Genomic DNA, 13941 nt, shown 5'->3' on the forward strand with positions numbered 1-13941 from the left:
CAAGCAGTGTCTGAAAAAATGTAGTTTTTCTTTGGAACTGGAAGTTTGAAGAGGTTGTTCATGACCTCTGTCTGTGTTGTCTGAGATCCCTCAAGTCATACCCAGCTGAGGAGAGAGAGAGAAAGGTTTGTGCTGAAACCTGCCTGCACCTCTGCTCTCCAGCTCTGCTCTCCCTTTCCCAGAGGCTGCAAGGGAATTCCAGGAGATTCTCATGACTTTTTGCTCCCTCTGTTCCCCAGCCTTTCCCTCCTGACCCCAGCAGAGCCTCTGCTCCCAGGATACCTGGTGTGGCAGCACTCCAGGGGCAGTAGGGGTGTTTGTGGTTGTGACATTAGCAGTAGCTCACATTGCTGTGTGGCCTTTTGTGTGGCAGGAGCTCTGTCAATGTCCTTGGAGTCAGCTTTATCCCCTGGCTGAGCTGGACAAGCCCAGGAGGCATCAACAGCACTGCAGTGATGCTCACTGCAATATTTCCTTCTCTGCTGCTATTTCTGAGCTCACTTGGAAAAAAAAAAAAAATTGCAAGAAAAGCAACTCTGATGTGTGTGGGGGAGTCTTACTGCCCCCACAGCAGGAGAGCAGCAGTGAAGGCCACATCAGGGCTTCCTGGTGTGTGCTTGGTGATGTAGATGTCTCCATTTCTGCAGCTTTAGGTTGTTGTCGAGAGACGTCACCCTCTCCTCTTGGGCACCTCTGCTTGTGCCTCCCTGTCCTCTCCCAGAACTGGCCTGGCATTCCCAAGTGCCAGGTCACAGAGAAGGTGCCACGTGCCACAGCAGCCAGAGATGTCCCTCCTTCTTCAGGGCCTCTCATCCTGCAGGGAGACACCATTCAGCTCCCACTTCCCAAAACAAGGCAGCACCAGAGGCTAAAAACCACCTGAAAAAGCACAGGTTGGGAATGGCAGCCCTGCTGTGATGGGGCTGAAGTTGTCAGAGGGAGAGGAGGGCCCCAAGGGTGGAGTTTCTGGCTGGGGCTGTAGTGACACCTCTGATGGTAAGGGCTGCCCAGGGCTGTGGTTCAGCTGAGCTCCAGTGAGCTTGCGGAGCTTGTAGCAAAGGTCATGGAAACCTCTTTTGTTCCAGAGGCTAAAAGTGGAAGGAAAATTAAATTCCCCCAGTGAGAGGCTGAAAAGGCAAAGAATGAAACACACAAAGAGCTTCTGTGTGCAGCTGCAAAAATTACCTTTTGCTGCTTGTTAATTTCTATGGCAAGGACTTGGGGAAAGCTGTGAGGTGGAAGTGGGTAGTACCAGGTGACTTCTTGTGTTTCCCTTCTCAGAGATGCTGAGTTAGATGGAAAACACCACCCTGGTGGTTTTGGGTGTCACCCTGGTGACACTTTGGGTTGTGTGATGTGGAAAAGATCAAGGCTGCATCCCCTCTTTTCATGGTGCCACTGTTCTCAGCACAGGCTGGTGGGAATCCTTCTCCAAGGGTTTTGTGTGGTTTTTAGGGGACACAGAATAAGGGGGCACTGAATAAGGGGACCTCAGAAATTCTTGAGCTGAGGATAAACGACATTGTCTAGGAGGGAGTTAAGGGGCACTACCAGCCCTTCTTAGGCTGTGACCACAGCTGGAGATGGGATATTGGAGCCCAGAGCAGAAACATTTCCCTGCAGGAGCTGACTTGGAGTGGATGGACGGTTTGCACCCCTGTCTGCAGAAAATCCTGAACCCTTCTATTCTCAGCTACACTGCCCCTCACAGAAACACCAGTGCAGACGGGTTTGCCACCTCTCAGCTCCCTTAGGTCCCCGCACAGCCCTGGAGCTGCCTGGAGGAGCTCCCCATCCCCCGGCTCATCCCGATCCTCCGCGCCGGGGCTGTGCAGCCTCCCTGACGTCAGCGCAGCATCCAGGAATCCCCTGCACGGAGCCGCTGCGGCTTCGCCCCTGTTTTTCACAGCACGCATCACTCGGGAGCCCCCAGCGCCCGGCTGCACGGCTGCAGGCACAGCGGCCCGGCTGCCGGCACAGCATCCCGGTGCGGGCACAGCATCCCGGTGTGGGCACAGCATCCCGGTGCGGGCACAGCATCCTGGTTCAGGCACAGCATCCCGGTGCGGGCACAGCATCCCTGTGTGGGCACAGCATCCCGGTGCGGGCACAGCATCCCGGTGCGGGCACAGCATCCCGGTGCGGGCACAGCATCCCGGTGCAGGCACAGCATCCCGGTGCAGGCACAGCATCCCGGTGCAGGCACAGCATCCCGGTGCAGGCACAGCATCCCGGTGCCGGCACAGCATCCCGGTGCGGGCACAGCATCCCGGTGTGGGCACAGCATCCCGGTGCAGGCACAGCATCCCAGCTGCAGGCACAGCATCCCGGTGCGGGCACAGCAATGTCTCCATTTCTGCAGCTTTAGGTTGTTGTCGAGAGACGTCACCCTCTCCTCTTGGGCACCTCTGCTTGTGCCTCCCTGTCCTCTCCCAGAACTGGCCTGGCATTCCCAAGTGCCAGGTCACAGAGAAGGTGCCACGTGCCACGCCAGCCAGAGATGTCCCTCCTTCTTCAGGGCCTCTCATCCTGCAGGGAGACACCATTCAGCTCCCACTTCCCAAAACAAGGCAGCACCAGAGGCTAAAAACCACCTGAAAAAGCACAGGTTGGGAATGGCAGCCCTGCTGTGATGGGGCTGAAGTTGTCAGAGGGAGAGGAGGGCCCCAAGGGTGGAGTTTCTGGCTGGGGCTGTAGTGACACCTCTGATGGTAAGGGCTGCCCAGGGCTGTGGTTCAGCTGAGCTCCAGTGAGCTTGCGGAGCTTGTAGCAAAGGTCATGGAAACCTCTTTTGTTCCAGAGGCTAAAAGTGGAAGGAAAATTAAATTCCCCCAGTGAGAGGCTGAAAAGGCAAAGAATGAAACATACAAAGAGCTTCTGTGTGCAGCTGCAAAAATTACCTTTTGCTGCTTGTTAATTTCTATGGCAAGGACTTGGGGAAAGCTGTGAGGTGGAAGTGGGTAGTACCAGGTGACTTCTTGTGTTTCCCTTCTCAGAGATGCTGAGTTAGATGGAAAACACCACCCTGGTGGTTTTGGGTGTCACCCTGGTGACACTTTGGGTTGTGTGATGTGGAAAAGATCAAGGCTGCATCCCCTCTTTTCATGGTGCCACTGTTCTCAGCACAGGCTGGTGGGAATCCTTCTCCAAGGGTTTTGTGTGGTTTTTAGGGGACACAGAATAAGGGGGCACTGAATAAGGGGACCTCAGAAATTCTTGAGCTGAGGATAAACGACATTGTCTAGGAGGGAGTTAAGGGGCACTACCAGCCCTTCTTAGGCTGTGACCACAGCTGGAGATGGGATATTGGAGCCCAGAGCAGAAACATTTCCCTGCAGGAGCTGACTTGGAGTGGATGGACGGTTTGCACCCCTGTCTGCAGAAAATCCTGAACCCTTCTATTCTCAGCTACACTGCCCCTCACAGAAACACCAGTGCAGACGGGCTTGCCACCTCTCAGCTCCCTTAGGTCCCCGCACAGCCCTGGAGCTGCCTGGAGGAGCTCCCCATCCCCCGGCTCATCCCGATCCTCCGCGCCGGGGCTGTGCAGCCTCCCATTCTCAGCTACACTGCCCCTCACAGAAACACCAGTGCAGACGGGTTTGCCACCTCTCAGCTCCCTTAGGTCCCCGCACAGCCCTGGAGCTGCCTGGAGGAGCTCCCCATCCCCCGGCTCATCCCGATCCTCCGCGCCGGGGCTGTGCAGCCTCCCTGACGTCAGCGCAGCATCCAGGAATCCCCTGCACGGAGCCGCTGCGGCTTCGCCCCTGTTTTTCACAGCACGCATCACTCGGGAGCCCCCAGCGCCCGGCTGCACGGCTGCAGGCACAGCGGCCCGGCTGCCGGCACAGCATCCCGGTGCGGGCACAGCATCCCTGTGTGGGCACAGCATCCCGGTGCGGGCACAGCATCCTGGTTCAGGCACAGCATCCCGGTGCGGGCACAGCATCCCGGTGTGGGCACAGCATCCCGGTGCAGGCACAGGGCACAGCATCCCGGTGCAGGCACAGCATCCCAGCTGCAGGCACAGCATCCCGGTGCGGGCACAGCATCCTGGTTCAGGCACAGCATCCCGGTGCGGGCACAGCATCCCGGTGTGGGCACAGCATCCCGGTGCAGGCACAGCATCCCAGCTGCAGGCACAGCATCCCGGTGCAGGCACAGCATCCCGGTGCCGGCACAGCATCCCGGTGCGGGCACAGCATCCCAGCTGCAGGCACAGCATCCCGGTGCGGGCACAGCACCCCGGTGCAGGCACAGCATCCCGGTGCAGGCACAGCATCCCGGTGCGGGCACAGCATCCCGGTGCAGGCACAGCATCCCAGCTGCAGGCACAGCATCCCGGTGCGGGCACAGCATCCTGGTTCAGGCACAGCATCCCGGTGCGGGCACAGCATCCCAGCTGCAGGCACAGCATCCCGGTGCGGGCACAGCACCCCGGTGCAGGCACAGCATCCCAGCTGCGAGCACAGCATCCCAGCTGCAGGTACATCATCCCAGCTGCAGGTACATCATCCCGGTGCGGGCACAGCCTCCTGGAACCCCCGCCTGCCGAACGGTGCTCAACGCGGCCCCAAACCTCCACAGCTGACACACAGCCGGCCGAGCCGGGGTATCAGGGGTGCAAGGGTGATTTTTTGAATAAACAGCACTGGATGAGTACAGGGGGAGGTTTAACACGAGCCCGCTCGGCCCCCCGTGCCCCCCTCCCAGGATCACTCGCAGCTCTGCAGCCGGGGAGGGGAGAGGCAGCGAGGCGGTGTAATTTGTGTTCCAGCCCTGCCGCTGCTCCCCGTGCTTCCAAGAAGCAAGTAAAAATAGCACTCCATCATTTTGTAAATAATAGCTATCTCCTCCCGGGCCGGGGAGTCAAGAGCACTTAAAGGGAATTGCAGGAGAAAGGGGATGTCTGCCTTGGGGCAGGGAGATGGGAAGGGCTGGGATGGGGCACAGGGGAAATAGAAAGCCTGAAAGCACCTCAGCGACAGCTGCTGCTGCTTTACCCCCTGTGCACACCCAGGGAAGTGACAGACCCGCTGGTGTGGGGCTGCGGGGGCCGGAGCTGTCCCTCCCCTCGGGGCTGGGAGGGGGATTGTGGGGTACACAAGCAGCCAGATCTGGAGGAGCAGGTTCCTGGAGGAGAGGGGTAGCTCTCAAAAAGCAGGCAGGTGTAGTAAGTGCCATGGTAACACTGTGGGAAGGGTGGTTTGGTTTGCCATTTGCATTGCAGATCTGCCCAGCTGTGGGGGATTTCTACAGCTGGGAGCAAGGCAGGAGCAGGCTCTGTACCCCAGGGGGAAGGGGCAGCCCTGCTGACCTGCAGCACCTTGTTCTGCTCTCACACTTGCTCCAAATTGTTCCTAGCAACATGGTTGTGCTGAAGCTCAGGAATAAACCGAGCCTATAAATGGGCAAGCCCCCAGACAAGGGAGTCATCCTCAAACAAATGACTTGGGAACATGGCATGCCACTTGGATCTCTAAATTCAGTCCAAATACTGAACCTGAAATCTCTTGCTCTTCCAGTTTCATGTTGGCTTTGGGGTCTTTTTTTGCTTTCCTGGTGAAGCAGCTCAGCAGGGTGGCTGGAAGGGGCTTGGGCAGCCCACCAAGGGCTCTGTTGGGCAATTTTGTGCCAATCCTTAGGGCAGTCAGACCTGGGCTCTGCTTCTGGCTCCAGCTTCCTACCTGAACCCAGCCCTTGATTTTTGTTTCCCTGGTTATAAACAGGACTGGCAGTATCCACCTGCCACCCCAGCAGCCTTGAAGGCTCGACTCATGCCTGTAAAAAAAATTGAATTACAGGGAAGGATGCTGCTAGGAAATGAAAAATGCCATTTTGTGTTTTGCAGCAGTTCTAGGAAAAGTGCCTACTCCCCTATAATGTCCTTAATTGTTAAATCTTTGGTGAGAACTGTGCAAGACAGCCAAGCTGTGTGTGTGAGCACATCTATGGCTTGAGCAGAAAATAAGAATTTCCCTACCATGTCTCTAAGCAGAGGCAGGAGATGCTTTTCTATCAGTTTTCTCTTGCTGAAAAAGCAGATGCAGTTTCATCTCATTCAGGCTCTGGGTGGGTCAGTGTGAGGGTGAGGAGAGGGGAGCTGCTGGGGCAGCTGCTGATTTCTCTGCAGGTGGAGGTCTCACAGTCACAGAGCTGGGAGCAGTGCAGGTGCTCTTGGGCTGTGGGATCACAAGGGAAGTGAATCTCTGAGGCTGGAGCTTGCTCTGTTCTGCTGCTGTTTTACTTATCTCTGGATTTCCCAGCTCTGCTGAAATCCCTGCCTGCGTAGCAATGATTTAATTTCAGAAATCCCTCCGGATCCCAGCCAAATCCTGCCCTTAGGAGCACATATTAACAGGGAGGGTTCAGTCTGCTTTTGCCATGAGAGGTGCAAGAAGCTCATTTTTCTCAGAGCTGAGGGACATCACTGAGCCAGTGGTGAAGCCCCAGCTTGTCCCTTCTCTGGGTGCTGCATGGCCTTGCCAGGGGGTAATTCTGCAGTCTGGAAATGGGGGATTCTCTTCAGACACGGGTTGTAATAGTTATTAATATTAATAAGTTATTAATAGATTATTGAAGTTTCCTAATACCATTATCTTTGATTGGATTTACCAGTAGATTGAGGGGTCAGGAAGGGGTCTCTGGAGCTCTGTGTCAGCCAGGTTACAGCATGATGAGGACATAAAAGCTCATTTAAGGACTGCAGGATCATATCAAAAGGTGTCCAAAATGAATTCTGCCTTTTTGTCTTCTGCTGGCTTCCTGAATCCCTGCCCCTGTGCTTGGACCCCGCAGAGCACGTTGGAAGCACAGACCCTTCCGTGACCCCCCGTCCCTCTGAGCAGGGCACAGCTTATCCTGCACCCCCCAGGGACTGCCTTCCCTGGCCATGGGTGGCCACAGCTCCTGATCTGCTGTCCATGGCTGCAGAATGGATGCCCAGAAGGGCAGGGGAGGGAGAGTTTTGTGTTTTCTCCAAGACATAATGAGCTTTCTCTCGCTGCATGGGGTAGCAGAAGGAGCCTCGCACCACTAAATGTTCTCTGCTGTGTGCCTCATCTGGGGGCTTGTTTGGAGGGAGGCTGAGAATACCCTGAGTGTTTCAGCCTCACAGAAGGGGCTCATTTTGTTTAGATTTCTGAGGGTTTCACAAAATGTACCACATACATATTTCTCTTTAACCTTCTTTTTAGCGCATCAAGACTAGATCAAGGGTTACTTATATAGCACAATAATATCAGCCATGGGCTGCATCAAAAGCTTCTCAGCCATAATAACTGAAGACATGTATATGTATATTTTAGCCATTAAGGAGAAAACCCTGCCAGAATGCATTATCTAATTTTGGGATGTAAAACTTTGAAGCACAAACCTAAGCTTCATAGTACTGCAAAATGACTCTCAGGGGACAGAAGGATTTCCATAACTAAATTAAACAATGGGCCATCCAGGCTACTTGCAAGGCTGCTGCAATGGCCAAAATTGGGTCCTGCGCATAAAACATGAACTCTGCTTTGCAGCTTTAAATTGGTTCTTTCATTAGGAGAGCAGCTCCGAGCCAGCTAGTGCCACACAACAGCATGATCTATCCCTAAAGTGGGGAGGATTTATGGGAACTGAGTGCTGAACTCAAGGCAGCTCATCCATCATGTTGTGAGCACAACCCAGTGGGCAGAGCACAGGTCTGTAAATCTGGGAAATCGCTGTGCCTCGATTTCCCCGCAAAGCAGGGTGGCAGCAGAGGTGTCAATTGAGAAACACGCCAAAATCCCAGGAAGCCAGGAAGGAGAGCTCTGTGTGCACGTGCTGCTGGCTGTGTTCAGCACTCCAGGTTATCTGAAGGCATGTGGTTAAAATGGCCCCTGGCTTTAGCAGCTGGGCAGGCACTGGGGCCCTGTGGCTTTGCAGGGGCAGTGAAGCTGCTGCTCAGCATCCATGAGGGAATCTCAGCCCGGGATGCAGGGGCTGCACGTGACGGGTGAGCAGCAGCAGCTCTGTGAGAGTGAGGCACTTAGGAGAACAGCAAGCACGATGGCAGTAAAAGGCAATCAGAATATTGATTCTTTTTACATACAGATAAGCCTGGAGCTGTAACAAACCCAGGGTTCCCTAAAACTGCTGGAACATCACTAGGCTGTTTATCTGGCTGGGAGACACAAAGGGATTTCAGATTAAAAAGGAGTTTCAAAGCATCAGGGCTTACCTCTGGCTTGAAAACATGTGGATCTGTAGCAGGGTGTGGATCATGCAGCCACACAGATTCTGTAAATACGCATTGTGTGGGACAGATTTGTCCTCAGTGTAAGCGTGGGAAGCAGCAGAGCTGCACTGGAGATGAATGTGCCCAATTACCAGTGATAAAATCGGCCGTTGTTTGGGGCACAGAGCACGGTGCTGAGGGTTCAGCAGAGCAGGAATAAACACCATATAACAAACCTCAAAGCCTTGCCTGCACAAGGAAATTCAGCTCTCTAATTGCTCTTTTTTGCTTTTGTTTTTTTTTCTTTCTGTCCCAGACAGTGTAACTGAAGTCAAGACAGACATTTACGTGACGAGTTTCGGCCCTGTCTCGGACACAGACATGGTAGGTGTCTCACGGGGAGGAGTGGCTTCTCCTCAGCTGCTGTGGATGTGTCCCCCCCCCCCTCCTCCCAGGACAATATGGGCAAAAGTGGGATTTTCCTAAGTGACAAGAGCTGGTGGTATCTCAGTGCCAGGGGTAGACAGGAGTTGTTTCCCAGGTGTGCTTGGGCTTCTGGAAACCAGTTGATAACTGGAGGAATGAAGGTGCTCCTTGGGAAGAGGGGGGGATGCCAGAATCTGGTCTGGTTTGGTGGCAGTGTCAGAGACAATGATTCACCATCAAACCATCCTTAGTGCCTGAACTGAAGGGAGGCAATAGAAAAAACGGAAAAAGCATGGACTGACTGTGCTATTTTGACATGTTCAGGGAAAATTATTAATGAAAAGGCCTGAGGTCTGAATTTAGGCTTGTATTCCCACAACAGTTTGTCTTCTAATTAAAACAGGACTGTGGAGCATAATTAATAGTGAGGTTTCTCAACAGCAGCTCGTATTGCACACGCACCCAGAGAAGGCTTGGCTGTGGGTGGCTGCTCAAGAGTTCCAGGGTGCCACGTGAGGACAGCTGTGCATTCAGGACTGAGCCCTTCCTGCATGCCCAGCCCCTGCGGCGCCCTGGTGCTGGCACAGCCCAGGCCAGTGGTGGGCAGTCCATGCCATGGAGGGAGCCCGTTTTGGGGCAGGGAGCAAGTTGTCACTGGCTAGGCCAGGCTGGAGCAGTGTCCTGTGGCTCTCACAGCCCCTCCAGAGCTGCAAGGGTTGAATTTTCTGGGCTGGCATGGCCTGAACATCTCTTCAGCTGTCCCACAGCAACCCTGTGCTGGCAAGCAGAGGAGCTGGGGGAGAATAAAATCTCTGTGTTTCATGGAGTGGCTCGCTCCATCACTCTAACCCATGTTGCTTTGGGAAGACCACTCCCTCCAGGGTAAGAAGTTAAGTTGATGTCAGTGTAATCAAGATTATGAACCTCATCTGAGTTCTCCTTCTCTCTCTCCTGCTTTCCTACCACAGCAGAGACCCATAATATATTCAGCAATCGTAGCCCTTGGGGAGTATCTGATAATTACTTCCAAGGTGGAGCATATTTGATTAAGGGAGTGTGTATAATGAACTGTGAAGAAAAAAATATGAGGTATTGAAAAGGGGAAGGTATTCTCTGCAATGTGATTTGACAAAATGAATATAAAATTAGGAAGACACTTAAGGAATAATAAATTATTTCCCCTCCGCGTGCTTTCGTTCCGTGTATTTTACAAATGCATAGCGAATGTGTTTTAGCTCTGCTGCTAAAAGTCAGGGAGAGAAACCCCATCTCCTCGGGAAAGGGGGAGAGCCTGCTCTGGGGCTTCCTTTCATCTCTGGAGCGGGGAAATCCCTCCTTCCCGCTGGCGTCCGCCCGGTGCCGCGCTCCCCCTCCCACGGCCGCTGCTCCGGCGCATCCCGGCGCTCGCAGAGCTGGAATTGTGGAATTGTGGTGATGGAGGAGAGGCAGGTAATGCTGCCCTGGGGAGAGGGAGAGCAGCTCTTACGGAGCATGGAGGAGAAGGAGGATGTGGAGACCTTTCCACTGAGGTGCTCCAAGGGACTCCCAATCTCTCTTTTAGTTTGGAGAGCAGAGCCTGATCGCGCCTGAGGCGCGCCACAGTCTTCGGGACTGAGCTCTTGCAACTTTGCCTCAGCCCCAGGGAAATTATTCAAAAGAAAACAGAAATTGAAGGGGATTTATTTGTTTCATGGATGGACTCTGAGGACAGAGTCAGTCTTGATGTTTTCAGTCACTTCTGTAGGCAGAGAAGAGCATAACACAGAATTAAGTGTGCTCCTTGGAAGGGGTGAGTTGGGAATAATGTTTTTATGGAAAGAAGCATAGAAAAGAGGGGAAGATTCTGAACATGAATTCTCTTTTCTTCAGGAATGATTCCTAAGCATTAGAGAAGATAAGCAGGGCCTTGGAAGTCATTAAAAATGTTTTGCTTCTTTGTCTGGCACTTTTTAAATAGAAACAGGGAATGAGAGAGCCCTTCTCCTGATAAGGACTTTTCCCAAACCTCCCGGGACTGCACACAGGCTCATTTCTTTGGGAAGAAAAATTTTCTTATCCCAAGAAATAATGAATTAGAGATCACTTCCATGAAGGGGTAAAATGCCTTGTACAGGGCAGAGCCCTTGAGAATGTAGAATTTCTCTTTCCTTCCCCAGCCAAGATCCAGAAGGTTCATATTTGAACAGGGGTGTCTCCATGGCCAGGGAGTAGGGATGGATTTATTTACAGAGATGCTTCCATTCAGCTGCCATCTGCTACAAAACCTGTAGGAATTTCTCTGTCCTATAGGAAAGTGATGCACAGCAGTTTTTAAGCGCTGCTGAGAAGTGCTGCAGGAAAGAAATCACTCACAATGATAAGTTTGGTTGGTCCTGCGGCCTCCAGGAATGCGTAAATAAAGATTACGAGTCTGCAGCAGCAGGGGGAGGAAGAACAGTTGGGACAGAGAGGTTTTCCAAAGACCCCTCTGTCTCTAAAAGTGGTTTCTGAATGTGCATTCACTGAGTGAGGAGCTGGCTTGACTGCAGGGTTTCAAAGAGGTGACTTCTAACTGCCCCAGCTGGAATTTGGCCTAGGAAATGAGTCTCTACACTGGTAGAAAGAAGAAAAAAAAAAGAAGTAGAAAAGGGAAATAAAACAAGAAAAGGAAGACAAAAGAAAGTCACAGGATCTTATAACGCAAGTCTGTGAAGTCTTCGATTCAATGATTTTCTAAAGGTGGCCTGGGGAACAAAATAACATTAAGACAGTGTCATGCAAGTTCATTTCTTTTTTTTCTTTTTTTTCTTCTTTTTTTTTTTTTTTTAATGAGCAGAGATATAATTACCAGCACCCTGGCCAGATTCCATCTCCAGGATCTTTATTTTTGCCTTTTAAAATACCTGTGTAGCTGCACATAATGGCTTTTCTCCCCTGAAACTGCTGCATAGAGGTGGTGGTGCAGCAGGGCTACCCCAGCTCTGGCCACTGTAGGCTGTGCTGCAGCTTCTCTGCAGTGCTCAGAAACACTGACATGCACATTTTGACATCATAGATAAGTCATTACCCAAAATGTGCTGAATCCCATCTACTCTGCACTGCTGTTAACCCCTTCTGCTTGTTGCACCGCACTTCGTGTCACCCAAGGTGTGCCAAACCCCAGTCTGCTGCCACCTCTTGAGCCGAGTAAAACACAACTTATTTTTCTCTCCTCTCTCCCCAAAGGAATACACCATTGATGTCTTTTTCCGGCAATCCTGGAGAGATGAAAGGCTGAAGTTTGATGGTCCCATGAAAATCCTTCCCCTGAACAACTTGCTGGCCAGTAAGATCTGGACTCCTGACACTTTCTTCCACAACGGGAAGAAATCTGTTGCCCACAACATGACCACCCCCAACAAGCTGCTGCGCCTGGTGGACAACGGCACCCTCCTGTACACCATGAGGTGAGTCTGGCTCTCCTTCCAGGGAATCCCAGGTCCTTCTGCACGTGCAGGGACCTCAGGGTGCCTCACAGCAGGGTTTCTGCAGGCTTGCACTAACTCTTGTTAGTAGACTTGAGTCCTACCCTGCTGCTTTCTGTGCTCTCCTTGTTTCCTACCTATGGATGGTCACTGATCCTCAGCTTGGACATTTTTACAGGTAGATTTTCCTTCATCATTCACATTGATTTTTTTTGCTTTTATGTGCCAAGGTAGATGTGTTGGGATCTACAGTTTGTGAGGTTGATATGCCACCTGGCTTAATTTCCTTCCTGACCTGTGGTGGGATATGAATCAGGTATGCAATGCTGGTATGGGAACATTAGGCTGGGAGAATTTGTTATTCTCCAGCAGCTTGAGAAGAGATCTAAATTTGTTCAGCATGTTAGAGCAGAACCATTTCACACATCTAATGAGACCAAGCTTTCTTGTGACAACAATGGGGTTGTTTTTTCCCACTTCGTGGAATAAAAAAAAATCCAAATCTATGTGGTCGATGCACATCATTAGGGAAAAAACCCAATAAACAGCTAATTAAAAACTGTGATTTGGAGAAGCCAGGGTTGCAGGAGTCATAGGTTGTAAATGAAACAACAAGCTGCTGATAAATGCACAGGAAAGGTATTGAGTTGGTTTTGGCAAGGTGTAAATCTTTGTTTTAAAAAATTATTTTCTCTGTCTCCATCTCCAAGCCAATCCTAACTAATAACAGGCTTCATTGTGGATTCTGTGTACTGAGATGCTGCACTTTCACCTCTGTTTTTGAGGACCAGGCAGAATTTCATCTCTTCATAGTTAAACTGGCTGTGAATCTACACGGTGTCAGCAAGTTTTACAGCCTACATTGATAAACAATGCCTTGCTTTTGTGCAGCAGTTCTCAAATATGAGCTAATCCTGCCAGTGCCCTGGGGGTTTAGGTCTCCACACATCAGTGATCTCACATTAAGGCAGATGGGGTAAATGAAGGGAAAAGCCCAACTTGACTTAAGGGCTCTGTTCTGCTCCCAGCTCTCTGACCTGCAAGTAGACAACTCACACTCCCCGCACTTTGTATCATTGTCTGACTAAAGTATTACAGGAGCTGCTGGCATAAGGCAGGGGAAAAAAAAAAGACTCAATTTCAGAGCTTTTAAATCATTTCACTACTTCTTTATTCAGCAAACAGCCATTAGCTTCAGCAAGTTTTGTGTGACTAAAAAAGTATTGGATTTATTTTTCTATTCAGGGCTGGGCAGGTGCCAGGATGGCAGCAGCATCATGAGACTCTTGGGAATGAGCTTCTGGAAGAAAAGAGAGTCTTGGGATTTTTTAAAATAAACTCAAACCATCCTTCAGTTTAGCTTCAATCTGCTGAAGAGTTGGGGAATGAAGGCTCTCCTCTTACAGGTGCTCCAGTCACCCTTAAATACCTCCCTAAGGCTTTGTCAGAGGTGAGGAGCCCACTCAGAGGCTCAGGGCTGCATATGAGACCTTTTGTCATGTCTTTCATTGCACAGAGCCAGGAGCTCTTGTGCACAGAGATCTTTTCTTTACCCAGTGTGTGAAGCCCAAGGGAGGCTCTGGGCAGCACCTCCTGGAGCTGGTCATGTGGTTAGAGCTGCCCAGATGACCACAGCATGCAGGACTCCTCTGGGATTGCAGTTAAACACATCCAGGATGGGATGTCTGTCCTGGAGCATCTGATGATTCTCTTTCTTCCTCTTGGTGCTGCTCAGGACTACCAGGGTGTCTTGTGAGTGGGGTGTCAGAAAGAAAGATGCAAGGGCACAGACGGCAGGGCCAGAACCAAGCCTCAGGCTCAGCCACCAAAATCTGTCTGGCTTTGCCACTCCAAGCACTCCCACCTCAA

At 51.7% G+C, this 13941-nt stretch overlaps 1 protein-coding gene across 1 annotated transcript in view; it reads left to right on the forward strand.

The window, feature by feature from the left end:
* The window catches only part of GABRA3 (gamma-aminobutyric acid type A receptor subunit alpha3), a 57862-nt gene that overhangs the window by 22653 nt on the left and 21268 nt on the right, over positions 1 to 13941 (forward strand). Inside the window, exons 3-4 of the mRNA XM_041424329.1 lie at positions 8520 to 8587; positions 11834 to 12054. Coding sequence (XP_041280263.1) covers positions 8520 to 8587; positions 11834 to 12054 — 289 coding nt within the window. The remainder of the gene's footprint in view (positions 1 to 8519; positions 8588 to 11833; positions 12055 to 13941) is intronic.

This window comes from Onychostruthus taczanowskii, unplaced genomic scaffold (genome assembly GCF_017590055.1).
Source record: "Onychostruthus taczanowskii isolate IOZ18803 unplaced genomic scaffold, ASM1759005v1 scaffold81, whole genome shotgun sequence".
In the NCBI taxonomy this organism is placed as follows: domain Eukaryota; kingdom Metazoa; phylum Chordata; class Aves; order Passeriformes; family Passeridae; genus Onychostruthus; species Onychostruthus taczanowskii.